General features: G+C 38.2%; 1 protein-coding gene across 2 annotated transcripts in view; it reads right to left on the bottom strand.

The window, feature by feature from the left end:
* LOC103474117 (protein sel-1 homolog 3) overlaps nucleotides 1-14027 on the bottom strand; it is a 36326-nt gene extending 22299 nt beyond the window's left edge. Inside the window, exons 1-11 of one of the 2 annotated variants that reach the window (XM_081614975.1) lie at nucleotides 13024-14027; nucleotides 12470-12944; nucleotides 11734-11860; nucleotides 11513-11634; nucleotides 8209-8324; nucleotides 8064-8125; nucleotides 7859-7988; nucleotides 7384-7516; nucleotides 7155-7286; nucleotides 6841-7046; nucleotides 6565-6744 (exon numbers count right to left, since the gene is read on the bottom strand). In XM_081614975.1, the coding sequence (XP_081471101.1) occupies nucleotides 6565-6744; nucleotides 6841-7046; nucleotides 7155-7286; nucleotides 7384-7516; nucleotides 7859-7988; nucleotides 8064-8125; nucleotides 8209-8324; nucleotides 11513-11634; nucleotides 11734-11860; nucleotides 12470-12944; nucleotides 13024-13077 (1737 nt within the window). In that variant the 5' untranslated portion in view covers nucleotides 13078-14027. The remainder of the gene's footprint in view (nucleotides 1-6564; nucleotides 6745-6840; nucleotides 7047-7154; nucleotides 7287-7383; nucleotides 7517-7858; nucleotides 7989-8063; nucleotides 8126-8208; nucleotides 8325-11512; nucleotides 11635-11733; nucleotides 11861-12469; nucleotides 12945-13023) is intronic. The other variant, XM_081614976.1, reaches the window with a different exon arrangement.
* Between the last annotated feature and the right edge of the window lie 169 nt (nucleotides 14028-14196).

Here is a 14196-nt window from a genome sequence, read left to right as displayed (position 1 = left end):
ACGTCACTGCGCTTTCTGATTGGCTACCTGTCACATTCAGCAGGTTGTATTCTCGTTTAAAATCAGGGAAAACCCCACAAGCTGCGATAAAAGGGCCAAGACAACCAAATTGGGTATATTCAGGATTTAGCGGGAACATCAACATGCAGAAGCCTTATCTGATGGTTCACGCCCCGCCCTGCCCCCGGGCCGCAGCAAAATGTCCGAGTCTTGACGGTCCGCGGTACTACAAAGGTTGAGGACCACTGCTCTAGACTACAACTCTGCTACGTGACTCCTTGGTTCAACAATTAAACTGTTGTTCATGTTAATGAACAACAGTTTAATTGTTCATTAAAATGGCACATTTCTGATGTATTAAAATTAAATACGATCGGTACACTTAATGATATTAGCGATTAGGTTGGATTACTTTTAATACTTTAGTATTTTTAAAAGCCAGTACTTATTTACTTTTACTTAAGTAAAATTTTAATGTGGTACTATTACTTTGAGTACATTTTTGTCTGTGTATTTGTACTTTAACTTAAGTAAATTTTTTTAGTACTTTCTCCACCACTGCTTATCTGTCAGTTTTCCCCTGACTGATAAGATATCGGTCAGGGGACAGTATGCAGGTATTGGTCAAGTATCTGCATACTTCTGCTTGTATGCATGTGCAGTGGAGGTGTTTCAGTCGCCTTCTTAAAATAATGGCCTATGGGTCATCTTTTGCCAAAAGATGATTTAGGTTTTTAAAAAAAATCATGTTTGGAAAAAATTACGTAGTTCATTATTTTATTAAAGTGAGGGCTTGGGCTGCTGAGGACTAGGTGACTAAGTTACCTGCTTTTGATAACTGCTTGAAATTGAATTAGTTGAAGGGTGAAAGACGGTGAGGCTTGTCTATGCAAAGTCTCACCGTCTTTCCCACAAGAACCACCAAATCTGAGAGAGACATACCAAAAATACTTTACAGCAGTAGTTCTTAACCTTTTTTGAGGTACCGAACCCACCAGTTTCATATGCGCATTCACTGAACCCTTCTGTAGTGATAAAAACAATATGATTTTTTTAACCCAAATTCAAGACATAGGGGTGACCCAACTAGAGTCGGGTCACTCCATGATCACTAAGCCTTCTTAAACAGTAGAGTCTCTGAGAACAGTTCTTCAAAATATAGTCAGTGTTTTCAGCAAAGTTGAGCTGACTGTCTAGGAACGACCCAAGGTATTTAAAATTTGCCACAGTTTCAGCAGTTTGGCCATCGAGAGAAACTGGAAGCACTTTAAGGTCTTGTTTAGATTATTTAATTAGCTCTACATTCTTAAGAGAATGAAAAATTAATAATAAATAATAAAGACTTTGCGGTATTCTGACTTAGTAATGTAATTATATTAGTTGTGTTACCACCCCCATGGCACTATAGACAACCCCGAAAAGATGCGACTAAGGAGCAGATTTAGAAATACACCTAAAGCTACAGAATTTGGTAAAAACTGTGAGCTTTGCTGAAGTAATTAAAGACACAAGTTCAAATCCATGCTGAGAGTGGAACTCCTTGCTCCTCCGCAGCACTGATTGGCTAAGCAATGTAACGTGATCCTCTGCAGCAAGTGATGGCAAAGCGGGGTGCGTCATCACGACTTTACACAAGTGTGTCTTTACCTCCACGGCAGAGGCTCCACCAAAACCCTGAGACCAACTCATCGAACCCCTGGGGTTCGATCGAACCCAGGTTAAGAACCACTGCTTTACAGTATAATTTAATATAAAAACTTTTGCACTCACCTCAGGGGGCCCCACCATATATAATGAGTGGGCTTTGCCCCGACTGGAGCACTAACATCTTCAGCTCCTTTAAGGTTCAGTTCTTTAGAACCTCTGTTCTGGAAGCAAACCTTCTGTTAAAGACTTTATTATATTTTTGTTACGTTCATGTTTCACTGTTATTGTTGTGGGGGTACATCTTATTTTTTAGTATTGGAAAAAGATATATGGTTTTGTTCAATGATGAGACACTTTCTGAAGGAAATATAGGCAACCATGACGGATAGGCAAACCTTAAAATTAGCATCATTTAACGTAAATGGGGTTCTTAACCCCATGAAGAGAAATAAGATATTAGCTAAAATGAAGAAAGAAAATGTACAGATAGTTATGTTGCAAGAGACACATCTTACATCTGGGGAACATGAAAAATTAAAAAGGATGGGCTTCACCAAAATATATTACTCATCGTATAAATCTGGTCATAGACGGGGCGTAGCCACATTAATATCACAGAGAGTTTCATTTGAACTCATTTCTGAAACAAATGACAAAGAAGGGAGATATTCATTAATTACAGGTAGAATAGATGGAATCAATATATCGCTATGTAATGTATACGTTCCACCTGCCAGTGACTTTTCATTTTATAGAAAACTATTTGATTTAATGGGACAATCAACGGGTATACTTATTTGCGGAGGAGACTGGAATATAAGACTTAATCCATGGCTGGACTCTTCAAAACAAATTCCCCAAACAGCTTTACAAAAAAAGATTAAAATTCTAATGTCAGAATACGGCGTTATAGATATCTGGAGGAGTTTATATCCAACTAGCCGAGACTACACTCATTTCTCTCATGCACATACGGTATACTCTAGAATAGATTATTTCTTTACTTTTAAAAGAGATTGTCATAGGATTTGTAACTGTGAGATAGGCAACATTGACCTCTCTGATCATGCCCCCTTATTATTAACTTTAAAATTAGACGAGGACCCTAAAAATTCACAATGGAGATTAAATACGAGTGTACTGAATGACCTCCAATTTACGAAACTAATCAAATTTGACATAAATACATTTTTAAAAGAAAACAATAACGGAGAGGTTAGTCCAGAAATAGTTTGGGATGCACTAAAAGCAGTTATGAGGGGTAAAATTATATCTTTTTGTGTCCAAAAAAAGAGAGCAAACCAATTAAAACTATCAGAATTAAATAATGAAATAAAAGAGGTTGAGACAAAACATAAGAAAGAATTAAAACCAGAACATAGTATAAAGCTTAAAATATTAAGAAATAAACTTAATGCAATGTATCTCCAAGAAATACAAAAAAAGATGATCTATACTAAACAAAGATATTATGAATCAGGCGCCAAATTTGCTAAACTCTTGGGGAGAAAATTGCAAAAACAACAAGCAGATAACACGATATACAAAATAAGGGACCCAAATTCTGAGAGGTGTGTGTATAAACAAAATGAAATCCAACAAGCTTTCCAAACTTACTATAAACAATTATACACACAACCAAACTTAAAAGATGGGCAGCAAATTAAACAATTTCTTGAACAACTTAACCTACCTGTTCTGTCAGATGATCAAAATCAAAGGTTAATGGCTGACATTACAGAGCTTGAGCTCTCTTGCGCCATTACAAAGCTTAAAACAAACAAATCTCCCGGTCCAGACGGATTTCCATCCGAATGGTACAAGCAATTTAAGTTAGAGTTATCACCGTTCCTCCTTCAAATTTTTAATATCGCTCTGAAAGAGGGTAAAATGCCACCAACATGGAAACAGGCTACAATATCGGTCATTCCAAAAGAAGGAAAGGACCATCTCAGCTGCAGTTCTTACAGACCTATCTCTGTTCTTAATATTGATTATAAGCTATTTACATCAATTCTCTCAAGGAGAATACAAGATATACTCCCAGAACTTATCCATACAGATCAGACCGGTTTTATCCCACAGAGACAAACCCATGATAATATACGTCGTACACTGCATATCCTGAACCACATTCAAAAATGCCAAACACCGGCTGCAGTGATCAGCCTTGACGCTGAAAAAGCTTTCGATACAGTAAGCTGGGATTTTCTATATAAAGTACTTGAGAAGTTTGGTTTCCACTCCAATTTTATTGACATAATCAGGTCACTATACACAAAACCACTGGCACGGATAAAAATCAATGGATATCTGTCAAATACCTTTGAATTAGAGCGTGGAACGAGACAAGGATGTGGACTCTCTCCTTTACTATTTGCCCTCTATATAGAACCGTTAGCCCAACTAATACGACAAACTGAAAATATCAAAGGTATAAACATTTCTGGTGATGCACACAAAGTGGCGCTATATGCAGATGACGTGTTGGTATACATAAGCGAACCAAACACTTCACTGCCTACATTATTTCAGAGTTTGAGCAGCTTTGGTGAATTTGCAGGATATAAACTGAATGTGAAAAAAACACAGATATTGACATTTACTTATAATCCACCAAATTATTTGCGTACTGGAAAACTTAAATGGGACCAAACGGTATTGAAATACCTCGGGGTTCTTATCCCCAGAGATACAACCACTATAGCCAAGTGTAATTATGAGGATCTTCTGACCAAAGTTAAATCAGATATTCAGCGATGGACTGTCACCCCTTTCATGAGTTTAACCCAAAGAATTGAAGCTATCAAAATGAACCTACTACCAAGATTTATTTTCTTGTTTCAAGCCCTACCAGTAGAAATTACTAAAAAGCAATTTGTAGAGTGGGACACAATGCTTTCCAGATTCATATGGCATGGAAAAAAGCCGAGAATTAGATTTAAAACACTACAGCTTTCAAAAGAAAAAGGGGGCATGAATGTACCACATTTAAAGAACTACTTCTATTCGGCTCAAATTAAACCACTGATAAACCTATGTAATAAAAACTATAAGGCCCGATGGAAGGATATCGAATTGGCTCTGTCCCCAGACACCCCGTTACAGGCAGTCTTGGGGAATAAAGATGTAGGACAGATTAAACTCCAAAATGAAAATCCTTGGATAAGATCCCAATTAAAAATCTGGACAGATGTTAAACAGGAATATAAACTACATGATGCGCTAAGAATTATAAGATGGTGTGCTTACGATCCTGACTTTAAACCAAATCAAACAGACACAGGATTCCGTAGTTGGACATCTAAAGGCATAACAACACATTTCTCATTAATGGATAAAGGACAAGTAAAAGACTTTCAAACACTTAAAACTAGTTATAACCTGGGGAAACAGGATTTTTATAAATATTTACAAATACGCCATTATCTTAATCAGGAAGTTATTAGACATATAGATGAACAGGAACCAGTGCTTAAAGAAATACTAACGACTTATCAGGCCAAATCCAAAAAAGGTATTATCTCACGGTTATATAAGGGGCTTATGAGTAAAAAAACACATTCTTCTCTATATGTGAAAACAAAATGGGAAAAGGAAAGTAAAATAGAAATATCAGAAGAAAAGTGGCATAGTTACTGCATGACAGTTTGGAGATGTACCAATTCGTACTCATGGAGAGAATTTAACTGGAAATGCTTACTTAGATTTTTTAAAACACCGAAACAGAAAATCTCTCATACCAGGGGGGAGCCTAAGTGCTGGAGGCAATGCGGAGACGCAGAACCCAACCACTGGCATATATTCTGGGACTGTACAATTATAAGACATTATTGGGTAGAAATACACAAAAATCTGGAAAATATCTTGAATATAAAAATACCTTTTAAATTTAATATTCTTGTTCTAGGTGACACAGAATACCTACCTAACAATGCAAAATATCTGTTTCAAATATTAATCACAGCATGTAAAAAAACTGTCACCAGACGCTGGCTTCTTCCTGAGCCTCCTACTGTAGAAGAATGGATGGAATGTGTTAACGAAATCTATCAGATGGAAAGGTTAACATTTCTAATTCGTTATCAAATGAATAAATTTATCATCTTGTGGTCCAAATGGATGTCATATGTCAACCAAACACAATATGCAGTAAATTGATTAGAAATTAAAAAGAAAGGCTTAATACTTCAGGAAGTGTCTATTCTCAATATAATACACTTAGTTATATACATAAAAGAATGTCTCTCCAAAACAATACCCCCTTGTTCTCTCCCCCCCTTTTTTTTTTTTGCTTTGTTTGCTTTCTGTTGTTTTTTGTTTGTTTGGTATTGCTTTCATAAATGAAAATGTAAGGAGAAGAAATGTATCGGATCACAGACTGAAACTGTGCTTTTGTAATCTTCTCAATACCTCAAAAATAAAGAATTAAAAAAAAAACAAAAAAAACTTATAAAATCTTAATAAAAACTGCAGGTGTGAGTCTGGTGGATTTTTGGTTAAAACATGTTTGTTTTTCATTCAGTGGGCAGAAAATCCAGAAATTTACTCAAATAAAAGAAGAACGATTTCATAATAAATGACTAAAAATAATCCTGAGAGTACATTAAGAATGCAGTCCGTGGTTAATATAAAAAAAAACTTTTGCACTATATCAGTGGTGCTCAAAGTCGGTCCTCAAGGGCCGGCATCCTGCATGTTTTAGTTCTCTCCCTGGTGGTTGTAACAACCTTTTCAGCAAGTCAATGTTCTTCTTGACCTCACCTTCTACTGAGCCATCATTTTATCCAGGTGCATTAAGAGAACTAAAACATGCAGGATGCCGGCCATTGAGGACCGACTTTGGACACCACTGCACAGTATATAAGAACAGAGATAAGAGTTTTCCTTCAGTTTCTACTTTCCAACATCCATTACCTGCTGTGGTGTGGGATTATGACGGTCTAAAGTGGTCTGTCTTGCAATATTTGCATAATAGGCATAAGCCAGATCTGGGTCTTTGGGCAGACCATGTAGCCCCCGCTGATGAACATGACCGAGATGGAGAAGCGCCAGCCGATCATCCCTTTGTGCAGCCAGCAGGACAAGCAGCCAGGCCTGTGACCAACACAGAAACATGGCAATAAACTGAACATGTTAATCCCTGGTAGAGAAAAACAACCTCTGCTAGAATAAAAGAAATGAATAAATCACCTTAATGGGGTTTTTGGGGACTCCCAAACCAGAGCTGTAGAGCACAGATGACATGTGCAGAGCGTGGTTATCAGAAAGGCAGCCAGCTTGGAGCAGCAGAGGTAAGACTTTGCTGACCGCTGCACTGCTGCCCATTTGACTCATCTTCTGAACAGAGAAGGAGTACAGAGCTCTTCCCACAGCAGATGGGCTGACTGCTATTCCTCCTGCAGGTGTTTGATAGCCCATCAATATCAATCAGTGAATCAAGAGATCATCACAGCTCTCAAGCTGTCTAGTCAAGACAGATTTGCATTATGTAATTCATTTATTACCATGTTTGAAAACCAGAAACTTGGCTAGTTTTGTGGCCAGTTTTCTGTGAGCTGCTGCCTCCTCCCAAAGCTCACACCGGGAATTTGAAGGTTCCCTTCCCATCTGGTCGTGGAAAACATCCAAACAAGTCCCTATGAAAACAGTCAATATTTTACAACCTGTGATTTCACAGGTTTTCTTCCATTGAGAGTTTACCGCCATCTGGTGGACAAAAAGACACACTACCACCTTTTCTCTGGTGTTTGGCTTTGAGGGTGAAACCACTGATCTTGAGGGTGATGTCAAAAAGGAATTCTTGGCAGCTCTGCAGCCATCCAGTCAGGTTTATGTTTTTTATAACATCTGGAGCAGCTACTGTAGACTGTGGATGTAAAAAATAAGGGAGAAGAGCATAGGTTTAAAACTTTCACTGTTAAATTAAAGCTATTGTATAACAATATAACTGAAAAGTTAACTTGTATCATGTCAGCAAGTGTAATTATGTAATTCTGTGTACCGCTATCAATCATGAGCGTGATTGACAGCACTAAGACCCTCCTCCTCTCGACTCTGATTGGTTGTTTCCGACCGAGGAGGAAGAGCAAGAGCCTGATTTTATCACAGATTATCTGTCTCATATTATACTGTCACAACATAGTGACACTTTTAACAAATATGTAAAGAACATTTTGTTTATGAGACAAATTTGTAAGAGCATATTTACCAAGCTGTGAGGAACTCTGTTGCGGTAGTACACCACTGGTCCAAAATAACCTTCCAGGCCTCGGATGAATTTCCCTCCACCAATCACAAAATATCCCTCTGTGTCATCAAACATGGCAGAATGTCTCAACCTGTGTATTAAAAAAAAGTTAAAGATGAGCAGAATCACTTAATAAATTTGTCATTAAATTATAAAGTAGACCTACAAGTACTCTGAAGATTTAACTGTTCTTTCCTTGTTGTCCATAAACGCCATGGAGACGGTGACCTAAAGACAATGGCAGCCTTAGTTCCATTGTTATCCTTATGCAAATATTGAAGAATATGCTGCGTCAACATGACATCACTCACAGTTCTTCCCTGTAAGATCAACATGAGTTGGCACCACTTGTTTAAAGGCACTGTGAACGAGGAGAGAAACGCAGAGGATTCCTCAGATGCTCCACTTATCTGAATGTGCAGCCGACCTGTCATCAGAATGAGACCCAGTTGGAATGTTGGTTCAAATTATTTCAATTAAAACTGTTATTTATTCCTCTACCTGGACCTTTCTTTAACAGAGACTAGTAATAAAAGAGAGTGGATCTTTATGTGTTGAATTTCTAGCAAAATATTCCAAACACATTTCAAATTTTCAATCAAAAGAGCTGGACTAAAAACTATGAAAAAAGTAAAAAATGTTTACAGATGCTAAATACGAGTGTCAAATTATTGGAAGGTTTTATCAGTACATAAACGTTTGTTGGGTGTAAATGGTTCCAAACTAGAACCAGAATCATTATTTGTTTAAAATACTGATTTAAATAAATAATTTAAAACTCCCAAAGTCAGAAATAATTTAGGAAAGTAAATATTTACAGTACAAAAAAAAATCTCAGAGGAAAAGGGTCAAAGTTGAAATCACAGGTGGCCCTATATGATTTCATCTAAAAATGTTAGCATTGCAAAGACACATACATTTTTATTAGGCCCGAGCAGCGAAAGCGCTGCGAAGGCCTATTGTTTTTCAAATGTTTCTTATTTTTTATTTTTCTTGGAGCAAATGAATTGGCTTCTTAGGGGCTTTATCATATTCAAAAACTCACCAAACTTGGCAGACACATACATCCTGTGTAAAATTTACGTATTTTATGGTTGACGCAAAAATCGCAAAAGAAACGGCTCAGAGGCGCCCCCTAGAAAATTTCAAAACACCCTCCCCATTGACCTTAGTTTGTCATAGAGACATGAAACTTTGTACACTTGTAGACCTCCCCAAGACGCACAGAAAATACAGTTAATGTCACAGTGCAAGTCAAACAGGAATTCGGTCATTTTGGATTGAAGTTCCAATTTTGACCCCATTTGGCCGTTTACAGCCTTCACATTTGATCGAACTCCTCCTAGGGATTTTCATCGATCAGCTTCAAACTTGGTCAGATTGTTCATAAGGCATGGCCAATTAAAAGTTATCAAAACGGGGACTTTTCGTGTATGCTGAAGGGGTGATACCTGGGGTCAAAGTTCACCTACTTGACAAGAAACATGAAACTGTTATATTTCCTAAACAAAAACTCAGAGAGGCACCAAACTTTCAGTGATTGATTACCATTAGGTGCCCTACAAGACGCAATGGTCAAATTTTGACGTCACGTAAGTCACGCACCCTGAGAACAGGAAGTGTTCTCAGGTTTTACTGTCAACGCTATCTGACCCCTTTGACCTAATCAACATTAAACTGTGTACACAGACAGAAGACATCTTGGTGTGTAGTGGATTCCAACCCCAGCTGGTTACAATGCAGCGAGTGGGCGTGGCGCTGTGACAAAGTGACCTGTAACGCCGTTGTCATACGTTTGGCGCTGAATGCCACAATTTTGAGTCCAGCTGCACCAAACTCACTAGGATTGATCATGATCCAACCCCGGACAGGAATCCAGTGCAATATTTGGTGGGCGTGGCCTAATGTCTCAACAGCGCGCCCTAGAATATTTAAATGATCAGCCCCAAGCCATGCTTGATCTCAGAATTATGAAACTTGGTACAGATGTGTATCTTGTCACGACGTACAAAAAAAAGTCTCTTGGAGCCATGGTCCAAACGCAACAGGAAGTCATTTTAGATCAAAGCCGCTATTTTTTCTTTTTTATAGACGTTGCATCTGATCGAACTCCTCCTACAGCTTTTGAGATACAAACTTCAAACTCACTCAGCACACTCTTGAGACATTGAAGGTGAAAAGTTATCAAAAGAAGTCTCGTACATCAAAGCATGTGGGCGTGGCTAAATGTCAAACTTTTACTTTTCTCCATGAAACATGAAGGTGCAATAAGTTCCACGGGCCAGGTCAGAGCTGCATCAGACTTTCCATGTCTCATTATAGACCAGTCCTGATCACATTCACATGTTCAATTGATGACATCACCTTAGCCCCGCCCCCCTCCAACAGGAAGTTACCCGTTTGTTTCTGCTGGATGTCTTACTTTTACTCTATGATTCAAATGGGTTGAATGCTGTGCAAACTGACATAAAATGACATGATGATGAACTCTCTTAATGCTGGCTGAACTATGTGGGCGTGGCCAAATGGTGAGTTGCAGTCCCTCGCCATATGCATACCACTGTCTCTAAATCACACATGGAACATCCGATTGGCACCAAACTGGATACACATGACCTTTATTTACCGCTAAACAACCCAATACCATTGAATTGTAATTTGACTCCACTGCTACCCCTAGGTTAATCAAACAGCTGTATCTCCTCGTTACATCGCCCAATCTGCACCTGATTTTTTGTGCATCAGGGAACGCTGCAACTGTATCGATGCATATCGCCTATGCATCGATACAGCGGACGGGTGCGGGAGCTGTGCGTCAGCGGCGGCTGGTGGGCAGTGGTGCTGGAACCCCCGCGGTGGCCAATAGGCCGGAGCGGCACTGAGCTGCGAGGGCCGTTCGAGGTTGCATGCAGCTTTAATTTTGTTTATTTTTTCTTACTTTGAGAAAGTGGCAAGACTTAAAATATAAAAATAAAACTATATGATGCAAGGTGGAAAAATATTTTTGTGTTCATGATTTCTGGAGTGCTATGTTGTGTCATAGCATAGCACTCCAGAAATCGTCAACCTGATTGGCAACCTGTTTGGATGACAATCATTCCTGATAGGGCAACCAAACAGGTTAAAAAATTGGGGATCATAATCAAAAATCCCTGGAAAGTAGCAATAAAAACTTCAGAAAACAATCTACGATTTCATCAAAATATAAGTATGATTGTAAGATTAGATTTCAGAGTTCAACATTTACTTCAGAGATCAACCAAGAGGCTGCAAGTGGTGTGTTCATTCCAGTCAATAAAATAAATGATTTGGCATAAATACTGAATTTTTAAATAAATATCTCCATCAAGGTAATGTCCTTTATTGGAGACAATTAAGGACATTTAATATTTTAATATTAAATGTTAAAATATTTTAATATTTGAGCATTAAAGTATGCTTTAAACTTTTGGAATCTTGTGTTCAGGAAAAGGGGTACAAATTCAACTGAAAAGCTGCAAAAGGCGATTCCAAACATGGTCATGAGGAAGGGTGTGACATCGGTAAAGATGTCTCTTTCAACATCAAATTGTAGCTTTTTGAGAATATATGAGAATGTAGAAAAGTTATTGATACCTGATTTTGTTAGAAAAAGTGCTGGTGTGGCATAATTGTTATGGGAATCAATGTGATGAAACAGTCCACACAATCTCTGCTTGCAATACCTGCTAACAAATACCCACACAGAAAGTTCACACCTAGGAAGAAAAAAAACAATAGTGATCAGTGCAAAGATAACCATAGTAACATATTCCATCCACCGAATAATTAATTGGGCAGTAACTTTACTGTCATACCAAGGTAAAGAGATGGCTTTAACGCGGAGGTGCTCCAGCAGCTCGTTCCTGTACGGATTCAGGGCCTTTGTTATTCCAAAACTTTCTCCAGTTGAAGCATAGATTGCAGACAGAAGATGGATGGTTTCTAAGGGTAACAAGAAGTTTTAGTTGGATAAAAATTAGTTTTTATATGCAACAGTTGCCATTTAAAACAGGCTAATGTTTCAAGTAACTTCCACAGTGCTGTCAGTATTAATTTCATTATTAATTTAGCTTTATATTATGTTATCCCCTCATCAGAAGCATAGATGGAGTATTGCTTTGATTCTTTCATGCATGTTTGAGAAAGTCAGACCAACCTCTCAGCTCACAAAACACCCCCTCCACACTCAGCTCCTCTAGACTAGCAGCGGCAGCAATTAGCTAACAGCTGGTGGAGCTGCAGGTCTGCTGGGCTCATCATGCAAACTACTTCTAAGTCCAACGCTCCTAAGAGCAGTTGTAAACAACACGAGGACCCATGTTGTTATGACTTCCTGAAGATGGAGTGTCAGAAAGAGTAAGAGTTTCTTAAAGAGACAAAGGCTCAATTTCAAAGCGTCATATTGTGAAGTCAATTTTTTTAAGTCATGATGTAATTTTTTTAAAACTTGAGTTAACTTGATAGTGCTATAAAATGCCACTATCAATACATAATACGCTCCCTTTGAATAAAGAAGTTAACATCTAATATAGTTTCACTGGTCAACCTTACCTTGCTCTAAAGGACACTTTTTCTGTAAAAACCGCTGAGTTAATTGTAACATCTCTTTACTCCACGCAGTGCAGAGACAATGCTGCTTGATACGGCGACTGAAGAAGGGCTTGGGCAGAAAGAACGCCACATCCTGAGAACTCTTGAACCTTTTAGTATCATCAGAACCACTGTATCTGACAGAGGCTCGGAGAAAACAACTCAGCACCCTGTGGGACTCCAGAACAATTCTGTCTGCTTGGTAAACCAACCAGTCTGGCAGATTCAGCTTCACGGTCCTTATTACAGGTTCGCCGGGGACACAATTCCACCGTCTGATATGGACTGTGGAGATTAAGCCAGTTTCAAACAACACGACACAGTCCAGCTGTACGGTAGCTGCCCCATCGCAAGAGTAGAAAACTCTCAGGAGATGGTCAGGGAGAGCTTCCTCTGGAGGATTCAGGAGCTTCACCTGGTCCAGACCGCAAACAATCTGAAGAACGGCACATACACAGTTACACACCTGACGAAAGGGGAGAAGACAGAGATGCTTGAGATAAACGTGCTCCTACCTGCATGCCGAGGAAAAACTGGCAGATGCATTTGCACAATGAATGAAAGGCCATGTTTCACAGCGCCGGCAGTAACCTTCTGCTGCAGAGAAACTAAAAAGCCGGATCTAGTCCTGTTCCACATTGGCTGCTCTAAAACACAGGTAAATATTTAACAGCATACGGTCCCACCCAATTACTACCTAAACCGTGTGGGTGAGTAGAGAGGAGTTGTATCTGAAGAAGATACAACTAAAGCTTCTCCACAAAAGTATTCACACCACATTTAGCTTACAGCTGCAGGCCTTTTACATGACAGACCAAGACAAAGCAATGAGTGCTTATGAACTGGAAGCAAATTACATTTTGAGTATTTTACAAGTAAAGACCTGATAACTGTGATATTTGTCCTTCCTCATGATCTGGATGCACAGATGTTTCACTCATATCTACTGGAAAGATTTGGATTATTTTGGTGACTTAATATCTGATAAAATGAATCCAGTTGTTTCAACCTCTACGCCACAGACCTACCAAAATATGGATGCCTGCCTCAACTGACAGGTCACTGAAGCGGAGCACTGATCAGAGAAATGGAAATGGACGACTTGAGGTAACCGTGGAGGAGCTCTGGTGAGAAAATCAAACCGAACAGATAGTTCTGCATGAAGCTCAAGAATCCCACTGCTGAGGGAAAGCTGTACAGACATCATGTTTAACATATTAACATATCCATGTGGCATGATCATTTTGTAATCTTACAAAAAAGACAAATAACTAAATAAATAGTATTAATATATTTAGTTATTTAGAAAAAGACAATCTAAATAACTAAATAGTATTAATATATTATTTATTTAGATTGTCTTTTTTGTACACTTTTTAAATTTAGTTTGTCAATTTTCTGTTTTGGCTGTCCACATACTTCACTATGGCATCTGCATTTTTTGTCATTTGTTGGTTGTTTATTATTAATTATTACAATCCCTTTCTGTTTTCGTGTTGTGTGAAAATCAAAAATAAAAACATTTAACTGAAAAAAATTTTAATTTGTGTCTATAAACATGACAAAAATTCTCAAGAAATATAAAAGATTTTTGTAAGTCACTATGTTTGAAATGCAATTCGCTCAAGTTTTCTACAAGTTAAAATGATAATTCTTATTAAAGGGGTGATAGTATTTTTCAGGCGTAA

Source organism: Poecilia reticulata, chromosome 13 (genome assembly GCF_904066995.2).
Source record: "Poecilia reticulata chromosome 13, P_reticulata-male-v2, whole genome shotgun sequence".
Classification (NCBI taxonomy): Eukaryota; Metazoa; Chordata; class Actinopteri; order Cyprinodontiformes; family Poeciliidae; genus Poecilia; species Poecilia reticulata.
This window is presented reverse-complemented; position numbering and strand designations above follow the sequence as displayed.